The sequence below is a fragment of the Vulpes lagopus genome, chromosome 9 (assembly GCF_018345385.1).
Source record: "Vulpes lagopus strain Blue_001 chromosome 9, ASM1834538v1, whole genome shotgun sequence".
In the NCBI taxonomy this organism is placed as follows: Eukaryota; Metazoa; Chordata; class Mammalia; order Carnivora; family Canidae; genus Vulpes; species Vulpes lagopus.
The window spans coordinates 63,592,048-63,605,810 of record NC_054832.1 but is presented as its reverse complement, the minus strand read 5'-3'; the positions used below and the strand labels follow the sequence as shown (position 1 = coordinate 63,605,810).

The 13,763-nt window shown below is 33.0% G+C and overlaps 1 protein-coding gene across 1 annotated transcript in view; it reads right to left on the bottom strand.

Annotated features, from left to right (window-relative positions):
- Positions 1-13,763, bottom strand: part of ARFGEF1 (ADP ribosylation factor guanine nucleotide exchange factor 1) — a 141,409-nt gene that overhangs the window by 55,490 nt on the left and 72,156 nt on the right. Inside the window, exons 8-10 of the mRNA XM_041769300.1 lie at positions 10,425-10,600; positions 9,215-9,348; positions 5,654-5,888 (exon numbers count right to left, since the gene is read on the bottom strand). Coding sequence (XP_041625234.1) covers positions 5,654-5,888; positions 9,215-9,348; positions 10,425-10,600 — 545 coding nt within the window. The remainder of the gene's footprint in view (positions 1-5,653; positions 5,889-9,214; positions 9,349-10,424; positions 10,601-13,763) is intronic.

The following is a 13,763-nucleotide window of genomic DNA, read 5'->3' as shown; positions in this document are numbered from 1 at the left end:
AATATGGGACTGTAACAATCAGAAAGACTATTCTTGGCATGTCACCTTCCAGAGGGCACTGCGCAGACAGTGGACTGAAACACAATGTGTCTTCCTGTATTTACGTAGCCTGGAAGCTTCAGCATGAGGAACAGGCTTCAGGCCTCCCTCATATCTAGAGGCTAAAAAGCTCCTCCCTGGGAGCATAAGCATGGAGAAGCTGTGCTTTGCACCTCCCCTTGGCCTTGCTACAACTTGACAAGGTTTCCCAGAAAGGAGCTTATGCACTGCATTGGAGTCAGGATTTTTGCAACTGTCACTCAGGGGACATCTTCAGATCTCCTAGTCTGGAGAACAGGACTGTATATATTTGCATATTTAAAAGTTGCTGCCTGGGGGGAGGAGTGGCTTGCAAACAGTCTGAAACTAGGTGTTAAATGAGATTCTTCCCCATGGATCACTGACAGGATGTGGCACATCCTCAACAATAGGTGCATATCAAGAATAAATGAAGTGGTTTAGGTAATCACAAAGGTTCAAGGGACAATCAAGAGCTAGGGCAAGGTTGAATGAGAAGGATCATCTCCTGAATAAGGCTACTCCCTCAAGACAGAGAGGTAGCTGTTTCACCAGTACATAGAAACAGAGTCAAGCAAAATGAGGAAAGAGAGAAATAGATTTCAAACAAACAAAATAACAAGACAAAAACCTCAGAAAAAGACCTTAATGATAGGGAGGTAAGTGACCTACGTGATAAAGAATCCCAAGTAATGGTTATAAAGATGCTCACAGAATGTGGTACAGGAATAGTGAGAATTTTAAAAAAGAAAACGAAATAACAAGTCACAGAGCTGGGGAACACAGTAACTGAGCTGAAAAGTACACTAATGGGGTTCAACAGCAGACTGAAACAAAGAGGTAAGGACCAGGGACCTATAAATCAGGGCAGCCGAACGCCCCAAATAGAGCAGCAAAAAGAAAAAAGAGTTTTTAAAAAATGAAGATCACTTAAGGGACAACAACATCAAGTGGAAGAACATTATCATTATAGTGGTCCCAAAAGGAGAAGACCAAGAGAAAGGGGCACAAGAGTTATTATCTGAAGAATTCATGGCTAGAAACTTCCTTGAGGGAAGGAAACAGACAGACATCCAGGTCAGGAAGCCCAAAGAATTATAAATGAGACAAACTCAGAAAGGTCCACACCAAGACACATTATAATTAAAATGTCAAAAGTTAAAGATACAGAGAAAATCTTAAAAGCATCAAGAGAAAAAGAACTAGTTGTGTATAAGGAAAAACCCAGTGGCTCTCAAAAGATATCTGAGCAGAAACTGTGTGGCCAGAGGGAATGACATGAGATTTTCAAAGTGCTGAGAGAAAAAAAAAAACTTCCAACCAATAATACTTTAACCAACAAGGCTTAAAATTAGAAATTACAAAAAGAAAAATAGAAAAACTACAAGTAAGTGGAGATTAAACAACACGTTACTGAACAACTGAGTCATAGGAGAAATCAAAAACTACCTTGAGTCAAATGAAAGCCAATATAACATACCAAAATCTATAGGATGTAGCGGCAAAAGCAGTCCTAAGATGGGACTCACTGCAATAGAAGCCTACTTCAATAAACAAGAGAAATATCAAATGAACAACTTTACATATAAAGGAATTTTTTTAAAAAGAACACATGGAACCTAAGGAGAAGGTAGTAAATAATAAAGATCACAGTGGAAATAAATGAAAGAAAAACTAAAAAGACAATAGAAATTATCAATAAAGAGTTAATCCTCTGAAAAGATAACATATATTCACAAATCCTCAGGTGAACTCCCCAAGAAAAAAAAAAAAACGACAGGGCTCAAATAAAATCAGAAATGAAATAGGAGGTTACAGTGGATTCCACCGATATACAAAGGATCACAAAAGACTGCTATGAACAATTATATATCAACAAATGGGACAACCTAGAAGAAATGGATAAACTCTTCCAAGACTGAATCAGGAAGAAATAGAAAATCTGAATAGACCAATTACTAGTAAGGAGATTAAATCAGTAATCAGTGTCTTTAATTGCTGGTGTTGGACAAACAGCTACATGTGAAATGATGAAACTTAACCACTATCTTACACCACGTACAAAAATTAACTCAAAATGGATTAAAGACTTTAGTGTAAGACCTTTAATCATAAAACTCCTAGAAACAATATAGGTGGTAAGCTTCTTGACATCAGCCTTAGTAATGTCTTTTTGGATCTAATTCCAGAGGCAAGGGAAACAAAAGCATAAATAAACAAATAGGACTGTATAAACTAAACAGCTCCTGCACAGCTAAGGAAACCACTAATGAGACAAAAAGGCAACCTACTAAATAGAAGAAAACATTTACAAATAATATATTTAACAAGGGGTAATAACTAAAATATATAAAGAATTTATACAGCTTAATAGCAAAAAACAATTAAAAATAGGCAGAGGATATGAATAGACATTTTTCCAAAGGAGACAAATATAGATGGCCAACAAGCACATGAAAAGATGCTCACCATCATTAGCCATGAGGAAAATGCACATCAAAACCACAATGAGATATCCCTACACTTGTGAGAATGGCTATTATCAAAAAATAAGAAATAAGTGCTAGAGGATGTGGAGAAAAGGGAACTTCTGTGCACTATTGGTGGGAATGTAAACTGGTATAGCCACTATGGAAAACAGTATGGCAGTTCCTCAAAAAATTAAAACTAGAGTGACTATATAACCCAGCAATTCCACTAATGGGTATCTAAACAAAGAAATGAAAATACTAATTAGAAAATATACAGGATGCCTATGTTTATTGCAGCATTATTTAAGAACAGAGAATATTGGGAAACAATCTCACTGTCCATGAATGGGTAAAGACATAATATATACATACAATGGAATACTATTCAGCCAAAGAAAAGAATTTAAATCTTGTCATCTGCAACATTATGGATTTATCTTGCAGGTACTATGCTAAGTAAAATAAGGCAGAGAAAGACAAATACTACCATGATTTCGCTTACATTTGGAGTCCAAAAAACAAAAACAAAAGAAAACAAAGCTCTGACTCAGATACAGAGAACAAGCTGGTAGGTGTCAGAGGGGTGAGGATGTAGAGGTACAAAATGGGTGTAGGGGAGTAAGAGGAAAAACTGCCATTTATGAAACAAGTGATGGGGATGTAATACACAACATGGGGAATATAGTTAATAATTTTGTATTAATTTTGTAAGATAACAGGTAGTAATTAGATTTATTGCAGTGACCATCCTATAATGTACACAAATGTTAAATCCCTCTGTTGTACAACTGACACTAGTATAATATTGTTAACATCAATTATACTAAACAAATAAAGTTTAGAACTCTCCAAATTGTGGAATAAATAAAACCCCTACATTTGGAAAAAGAGAAAAATAAAAACTTAACTCTCTTTGAGTTATCAAATCGTACTAACAAGCAATAGCCTATAACTGCAATTTAAGACAACATGCCCATCAACAGGGGCTCTAAAAAACCCCCAATTTTTAAAGGTTTATAGAGCACCTAAAATATAATACATGTAGTGTAACAGCAATATCATAAACACTTTGTCTGCAAATATTTTCTTGGAAAGTTGTGTATTAACTATTTTCTGATGTAGACAGGTAAGTTAATGTCTGTGGAAAAAATCACATTATAGAAACTCTGAAATAAATATTCTCAAAATATGAACATTTATGTAATAGCAATCTTTTTTTTTTTCAAGGTGTGATTTTTTTTTGTTTTGTGAATAAACTGACCTATGCTTTCTTTCTTTTTTAAATTTTTTTTACAAGATTTTATTTATTTATTCATGAGAGACACAGAAAGAAAGGCAGAGGCAGAGGGAGAAGCAAGCTCCCTGCAGGAGCCCTATGCGGGACTCAATCCCAAGACCCCGGGGATCATGACCTGAGCCAAAGGCAGAGGCTCAACCACTGAGCCACCGAGGTGCCCCAAGTAATAACAATTTTAATGTTGCTTTGCAAATTTAGGTTTTTTGGCTTTGTTTTCTCCAACTAGAACATAGCTTATCTCGCATTTGAATGTGTTTAGTGTTTTCAAAAGCGTATCTACACTTGCCTTGTTTGATCCGTGAAATAAACCTGATCTCTTTAAACATACAAATCAGTATTACAACAATTTTGTAATGAGAATCTACCATCTGACGAGAAAGGAAACTTCTTACCAGTATTTTCTTTTAAATTTGTGCTTCCAAAAGTTTTGTATATCAAATTTAATCTACAAAAATAGTAATCTCAATTTAAATGATCTTTGTGATAGCTGTTCCCTAAAAATTTATATTTCAGTCTACTAAACTACTTAAAGAAATTAAGTCCCAGTGTTCAGAAATCTCTATGTAAATAAATGCACAGTCTTCTAAAATGATGTAATGGCAATTTAAATGCTTTATTATCACATGAAAGGTTAGTATGGAAGTAAAAGTTCCAAAAGTTTTTTTTTAAATCTCTTTTAATTGTAATTCCTGAAGATAATGGGAAAACTATCAAAAAATAGCAACTGTTCCTAATTAAATGCCTTCCATTATTTTAATAGACATAAGAAAAACTAAAATTGACAATATACATGCACCAGAAATGTTTCCTCTTCAAAATGTGGCCCCAGTTTAGAAACTTTTCAGTTAAAATACCAAGGCTTTATTCTGTCTTATTTCCATAATATTCTATGCAAATTATAATAGATACTGTAGAACATTAATAATAAAGTATAATAGGATTGTTCTACCCAACTCAAATCTCTAGGAAAATGATAATTTATCATTTGCACATTAGAAAAATAATACAAAGCAAAAATTAAAATCTCAAATTCCTAAAATATAACACTAAAAATATAAACCATCTCAACAGCCTCTCTAAAGTGCCCAAAACTTAGATGGCTTAAAACCATGTAGATAAAGTATATGTTTAGAGCTTTCTTTTAAGATAACCAAATTCACTATTACATACCATATAAACAATGGCAAAATTATTGCGAGGACCAAATTACCTCAAAACATCCAGAGAATCATTCATTCAACCAGTATAAATTCCATGAAGGCAGAGGCTGTGTTTTAATTTGATTTTGTATTCTTAGCACTTACCCGGTGCTTAATACTTCATAAGCACATGTTAGTCGAATGAGTAAATGAAAAATAAAAACAGCAGAGCTGACCCTTGAACAATGTGTTAGGGTTACTGATCCCTGCAATTGAAAATCCACATATAACTCTGGCTTTCCAAAAAACTTAAGTTCTAATAGTCTAGCCTACTACTGACCACAAGTCTACTGACAACATAAACATTCAACACATATTTTGTACATTACATGTATTATATGCCATATTCTTACAATCAACTAGAGAAAAGAAAATGTTACTAAGAAAATCATTAAGAAAAAAAATTCTAAGGAGGAGGAAAATACATTTACAGTACTGTACCTTATTGAAAAAATCTACATATAAGTGAGCCTACCCAGCTCAAAGCAGTATTGTTCAAAGGTCAACTGTACGTGACAATACACAAATATTATTATTTTACATTCTGAAAAAGTTTCTAGGGGATCAATAATCTGATTTAAAACATGAAACAAATGAAATACCCAACAATATCTAAATGCAGAACATACCTCAATTTGCATCTTCAGATGTGTCTTGAAGTTTGACAACAAAGTGAGAAATATGGAAAGAGAAAGCTCAAAAACTTCTGGAACAGAGGAGACTCCATTTTTTGAGAGTGCAACACACAGATACTGTTTAATAGCATTAATAAACATCTCATTTGTCCTGAAAACAGGTCCTGCATTCTGCAGAATGGATAGAAGTAACTGCAATGAAAGAATCTTGGATCGTAACTCATGAGACCTAAAATGTAAAAAAGAAGGCACAGTACATGGACATATTTAGCATTAAGGTAATAAAAGGCTGTTCAAAGATATTTCCTGGTACCACAGAATTTCATACACTTTTAAATGGAGAACAGAAAACTCTACCACATAAAAAAAGTACAGTACACAAATATGCTTTGCCACTAATAATGAGTAGTTCCACTTATGTTCTCAAGTACTACATAATTTCACAAGCTTTTTATATGGAAAAACAATCATTCACATATATTTAAAATCAACCTATTGTTCCTCTGGACAAGAAAAATAAAGACTTATTCCTTGTTCCTTTCTTTCACAGTGTATTTTACCTTTTAGAAATCATCATGAACTTCCCAGATTATGTGCCGTTATTTAGTATAATAGTTCCACAGTATATAACATTTAATAGTTTAGTATATAATGTACTTTTTTCCTAGGTATGTTACTCAAAAACCCTAAACAAAATAAAAAGTTCCAGTTGCATGAATAAGTTATATAGGACTACTTCAAGCTTATTTTTTCAATAACCATTTAAAGGTATTTTCTTTTTTGAAAAATAAAGGCTTTTAGAACATCTCTATCTCTTAACAGTTTACCATTTATTCTAAACATAATTATGAAATGCAAAAATCCACCTTTTCAGCTTAAATTTTCACTTTTTTTCTGATCAATATTCTAAGCCATATTCTGATCAGTATCTAGAGCATTATAATTATCAGATTTCATACATATAATTTTTCTCCCATTAAAACAAGTTTCTTAAGGCCAACAGACCAAGACTGGATCCCAGGCAACTTTTCAAATATAGAACATGCTTAAATGCTTTAGCAGCTAATTCTTCTATTTTTTTCAAATGCTGTATCAATCACATTCACACCAAGGATAGTAAACTTAATTGTTCCTGATTTCTGTCTTAAAAATGTTATGGCTTTAAGGGCTGAGTATTTCAAAGACTAAGAAACTCTAACAAGAAATATTTAATTTCATGTAAATGGGAATCACAAATATACTGCCATCTTTGAAATAAAAGTGAAACCAATAATATCATCATTTGCTATTTATTACATATCAACTTTCCAAGATGGCTATACCTCTGAATCTATGACTATGTGCAACAAATATACACCCCCTGCCAAAAAAGAATGTTTAAATAAATCAAGTTAGAAACAGTGAGAAGAAAGATTATGAATAGCTACAGGAAAATATGACATGGGTGAAATATTTTCCCTTCATGTTGAAGCCTTCCAAGGCTTTTGTATTACTACTACTTTCTAGCCTAGTTATTGTATCATCTTTTTCTCAATTCCAATAGTTATTAAAACCTGCACATAAGTTGTTATGTTTTATTTTTGTATCCTCAGCTCTAACAAACTGCCTTGTACGTAGTATGTGCTCAATACAACTCGTAGATTTATTCATGCACCATTTAAACATTTATTAAGTACCTACTATCTCTAAGGCATTATATTATGAAAAAATGATCAAAGTATTGTCTTATGTACATTTTTACAGGCAAAAGCAGCTAGAAATTTCAGGTCTGCAGTTTTTCACAGGGTAGTTTCAAATTATAATTCAAACTTAACATTTCCCGAAACATCATCTCAGCAAGATCACAAAATATCAAGAGAAACAAGGCAAAAGAGAAAATGATATAACTACAAGTCATTAATTTTGGAGAAAGAAATCATTCAAAGTAAGAAAACCATATATTCCCTTTGGAAAATGAACAATTTCTAGGGATGGAAAATTTGATTTCTTCCATATTCAATTGCAATGTTTAATGTCCCTGATGACCAAAAAGATCTTTTTCTTATGTTCAAACAAAATTTCCTAAATATTTGGTTTACATCCACTGAGTAGGAGGAGAACTAATTTACATTATTCCTCATAAGAATCCTTTGTAATATTAAAGATTGCTGCTCTCCAAAACTAGATTATTCTTTATAAGGTGCTAAAGGAAGCCCCACCCCCAAAAGAATACTCCTTAAAATCATGTAATTTCTTTTTGTTGTGGACACTTTAGAGAACTCTCCCTTTTCTACTTACAGTTTTTCAAATCACATTTTTTTAAAAATTGATTTGGAAAACTAAACATCTGAAACTTTTAAGGTTAATAGCATTTTTGAATCATGGCAAAGATGACCTTCAGCAATAATACAAAATTCTTGTTATTTCCTCCTTAAAGTAAGTCTTCAGCAATTTGCAATGACATGGTTATTTTTCCCTTCACAGAATAAGAAATTTAAAAAATCTGTATTCTTATACACAGGGTATAATCAAGTTTATACTGCAAACTAACAACCCTAATCCTTTTTCTGTACAGTTTATATTTCCAAAATATAAAAAAAATCAATGTTCTATTTCTAACTCTCAGGATTTGAGCCTAAAGATTTTAGAATTTAGGCTTTAGGGCCTAAAAATGTTTCTCACTGAATCAGTATACTGTGACAAAATAAAAAATAGAACAAATGTGTTTTCCCAAAACTTATAAAGCTTTTATTATAACTGTGTCTAATCTTCCTTCTTAGGTGACATTTAGAAACTGAAATGCTCTAAAGTCTTAGAAAACGAAGTAGTATTGCTTACATCTCCCCCTATTTCAATATCCTTTTCTCAAAGCCACTCAGCCCTTCTTTAAAACTTCTTTCTCCAAAAAGTTCTCCTAGAATTGTCATGCTGTATTACATCATGTTGCAACATTAGGCAGGCATGGCTTAACAGTGCCCAAACTAGGTCTCAAGCAAAAATTAGTTACATTTGACTCATATGAAATGAAAGATATTTGATGATTTATGGCTTACAAAAATGGGACTTTCCTACAGTTTAAACTAATATATTTGACAGGAATCAGATAAGTGACTTCTATCTCAAAGTACTTCCTGCTTCCCACAGAGAAAGGTATCACATTAGGACATTTTTCAGACCTTAATGAATATGTAGTATCTTTCATCATGAATTTTAAAATTTCTCTTAGGTTTTATTACCTTTCAACTGGTAGCTTTCAGAAACCTAGCATGAATCTACATGGAACAGGGCTACATTAACTCCAAAGTTTCTTATAATACCGAAATTAGAATTCTTTCAATTGTTCAACCAGGTACAATTCTCTAATGCTGTTGGTATGCTTTGGGAAACAGTATAAGGTATCTAGCAATTGTGGAACTGTTTTTCAAATACATTTCTTAAAAAGCAAAATAATCCCAGTTTATATTTTTGATGTTTCTACAGGACAAGAAGAACAAAAGAAAATCCAAAGACTATCTTATAGTAAGTTAAGTTTCAAGTTTAAAAAACTGTATTTTTCAAGACTAGCTAATAACTTACTTTGGATCTGGTGGTCCATCTGATAGTGGTTTCATGGACAGTTTACACAATGACCTGAATACTAGAAAGGCATCCTTTTGTAAAATGTGGGAAAACTTAGCACCAGGTGAAGGTCCTGAAGAATTTCCAGATTCCTAAACAAATTAACATACCATGTAAATAAAGACATTTGCCAGGATAAAATCATTTCAGCCTTCTATGGAGGGGGTTCTGTTGGAGGAGAAACGAGATGAGGAATTTGCTAAACCATTTCTCTTTAGTTTGACATACCACCCTCCTCCCCTGCAATAAATTAATGCCTTAAAAATAAATTCTTTTTTAATGAGAGAGCATGCACATGGGTAGAGGGAGTGGCAAAAGGAGAGGGAGAAATAGACTCCCCAGTGAGCAGGGAGCCTGACTCCAGGCTTGATCCCAGGACCCCAAGGTCATGACCTGCACCAAAGGCAGATGCTCAACCGAGTCACCCAGGCACCCCCAAAAATATACTCTTTAAAAATATTCTCTCTTTGCCACCAAAAAAAGATCATGGAATTTATCCAGTTCATACCAATATTTAACAAAATCTGGCACCTCCACCTTGTCAGCCTCCATACCCTGACAAGATAGCTCCCATGGCCTAAACCATACTTTCCACTCCCTATCACTGGGTGTTTTATGTTTTTGTCCTATTTTATGTTTTATCTACTCTGTGCAGATACTTATAAAACAACAGAAACTGTCAAGGCAACAAAGCCAAGAAATCTGAATCGTATACATAGGGCAATGATTTAGGGTAGGACTCCCTTACCTAAAATAAGAACACACTAAATATAGGGTAGGGAAGATGAGGAGAACCTATCATTACCATTGTATAGATTCCACTGTAGCCCTGAAGATAAAGTTCCCTAGATTTCTAAAATTCTCATCCAATGATACTAGAATTGTCCTATGAATACATGATAAAAATGGTCTTTTTAAATGCAATTTCAATGGGGGGGGGGAGCATAGAGAAGTGTGAACACATACGAAACAACTTAGAGTTGAGAATTTAGTGATCAATATATTTAGGGAATAAACTGCTTTAATTTATATCAATAAGAAAAACCCAACTTTTTATTTTCCCTAACTATAATCAGCCAGCATTATCAACTGGACATATTCACCACAGGGTACTGGTAGCCTATAAATCTGTAAGATTAACAAGATACCCTCTACCCCCCATTTATACCTGAGTATCATTGGAAGAGACAGACAATCTGTCATCAGGTAAAGACGGTGTATATGCAACAGAAATTGGTGTTCCTGGAATTCCATTTGCTTGAATATTTTCACTGTCACTACCATCTTCTATAGTTCCAACGTTGCCATCTGCACTCGCATTTATAGTAGTCCTTTCTCCCATATCTAAAATGGTAAGAAGAAAAAAGCATGCAAATATATCTGACTTAACTGAAGTATACTGAAAAAGGATAAAGAGTATTTAAAATGCAACAGTAGCAAAAAAGCAATGTGAAATAGTATGTATTGGCACCATTTAAAGGTTAGCATACTTAGTAGTAAGTATGCATTTGGAATATATCCAAATATAATCCTTAAGTAGCTCTAGCTAGGAAACACACTCAGCTGATGAAAGGCTAACTGGCATGTGCCAAAACAGAAGCTTACTTTCAGTCTATATTATCATTTACTAAACTTGGTTCTAATGAATGCTAATGCCTTAAGAAGATAAGACAGATTTCTTCCCAAAAAAATCTCATTATCAAGTAAGTTAGAGAAATGCTGGGAAATAGCTTTATTATAGCCTTTAATTTGCTCTCTGAAGAGGCTATATAATATGCAGTGTTTCCAAAATCTGTTTTACCATGAGCTCCTCTTCCTCTTTTTAGAATACCTATTAATAACTCTAATAATATATTCTTTAGAACATAGGTATGGAGAAATTGGCCTACATTCCTTGAATATTTTTCAGCATGTCACTCTGAGTAATTACACTTTTAATTAATATAAACAGAAATAAATGACTTCCAGTAGAACAGATAATGCAAATAATATCAGGTCTTATAACTCCTCTACATGTAATGTATGTTATTTCAAAAAAGAAATACATACATGTTTGTGGCCATAACTCAGCCATCTGGCAGGAAATTGCTCATTTCACACTACCAATTAAAAGAGAACTATATAAAAAAAAAAAAAAGAAAGAAAGAAAAAAAGAAAAGAGAACTATAAGCAATGGAAATATACTATAAGGAGCAAATTTTGGAATATGAAAATTCTGTGTTTCAATCAGGTTTCCCCATTAACTGGATAACTTATTTCATCTTTCTTTGTCTCAGTTTCTTCATCAGCAACAAAGATAATAAATGTGAGGAATCGTTGAAACACACATACCCTACATACATATAATACTGAAGAAAACAACTGATTCTCAATAAATGGTAGCTATTATTTTGTCAGTATATGATAACATGAGCCCAATTTTTAACTGATTCAGTGATGAAAGGAGTATATATATCTGTTGTCTCAACTGTGAAGATGCTTTCTTCTCTCCAAATTAGAATACCTTGGATACATTAAACTGGATGATTTAAAAGTATGTTTTACAATTAAAAACTGGTACATGAAAAAGATACTTAGTAATAAAATATATTTGGGGAACTCTGCATTACACAAAACAGTAGTTTTCCCATGGCCCTTTTGAGACTTTAACATGCTAATACTAGATATGCTAAATACTATTGTAACTTTTAACATATATATTATATGCATACTATATATGTATTTATGTGCTAGATACTGCTACAACTTTTAAAATGTATATATTATTTACTATAGATATCTTACACATATAAAAATGTTTAATATGCAATGTATTCTCTGGAAGAAGTCATAAAAAAATTTAATAACGATTATCAGAAATTGATAATCATCCCTCAAAGCACTTATTTCACTTTCTCACAACACCTAATTACATCTCCTCCCACTGCCCTTCCTCCACTTTCCCTTACCAAAGGACTTTCACCTTCTACTTAGCTAAGAAGTAGGTAATTTAACATAGGCTATTTCAGTTTCCCTTGTCCCACCATAAAGTTCTTCCCAAAAAAATCAACAATCTTTTTCTTTCAAATATTCTTTTGTATTTCTCAAGTTAACTATTTATTCACCCTCAAATCCATCTCTTACATTCATTAGTATCTTCCCCCCTCAAATATTTTCTTTTAACATTATATTTTCAATCTCATGTATATGACTCAATCTTCTCCAATACTCAAAACATACTCAAATCTTTCCACTGGAAAAAAAAAATCTTCCTTCAACTCTTGCTATACCTCCACTACTGTCCATTTTTCTCCTTTCTTTCACACTTCTGAGAGGAATAATCAATATTCATTGATACTTTCTTTCCCCCCTTCCTAGGAAATTTCTCCAAGAATTGAAAATATTCTTCACTTTACTGCTTTCTACAAGTTAACTTAAAATCTCTCAATTTTCTCACTGTAAAAAAGGGAATAGTAACAACACCTAAATCTAAATATCCCAGTGTTTGGGAAGGATTAAATGAATAAACGTAAGTAAAGCACATAAAATCATATGGGATACATAGATACACAGAAAATACTTGAGAGTTAGATATTACTATATTCTATGTCTTCTCCTCTAATTCTCCCTCCAATTGTCCCCTAAAAGTAAGTGCAGACTTCTGTTTTCAAGGGAGTAAACTGAGTCCACTAAAAATTAACTTCTCCTTTGATGAATTCCACTGAAATTTCTATGAAAAATATAAAAAAGAGACAAATGTAATGTTTTTAACATTATTGCTTTATTTCACCAGTAAGTTTGATAATTGCTAGTCTGGTATTTTTCACTGGCATGATAAAATTCAAGTTAATCCTGACTTTAAAAAAAAGTAAAATTATACCCACGCACATCCACACTTAATTTGATAGAGTATCTTCCAAAAGACAATAGCAATTATCAAACTTACTGGTGAAATACAGCAGTAATGTTAAAAACAAAATGAGGTTCCTTGTCATCATTAACACTATTCAATATTTTCTAGAAGTTCAAACCAATGTTCTAAAATAGAAACAAAAAAACAAAAATGAGGAATAAATATACTGTAAAAAGAAGAAATTAAGACAAAATATATTATTCACCTAGAAAACCCAAGATAATCAAATAAAAAACCTTTACAAACAATGGGAGTTCAAAGGTGAATAAGTAGAAGACAAACATAGGAAAATAAGGGTTTTTCTATATTCCAATTAAATTAGGAAGTGGGAGCCTTTTGTGGCCAGTGCCAGCAGCCAAAAAATGAAGTTCAGTTCCTTTGTGACTTCTGTCTGGACCAAGAACGGTAAAGGTATTTCAAAGCACTTTCCCACATTCACAGGAAGATTATGTCTTCCCTTCTTTCCAAAAAGCTGAGACAACCCCCCCCCCAAAAAAAACAACAACAACAACAAAAAGCAAAAAGCTGAGACAACAGAAGTACAACGTTCAATCCACGTCCATTCAAAAGAATGATGAAGTACAATTTGTGCGAGGACACCACAAAGGTCAGCAA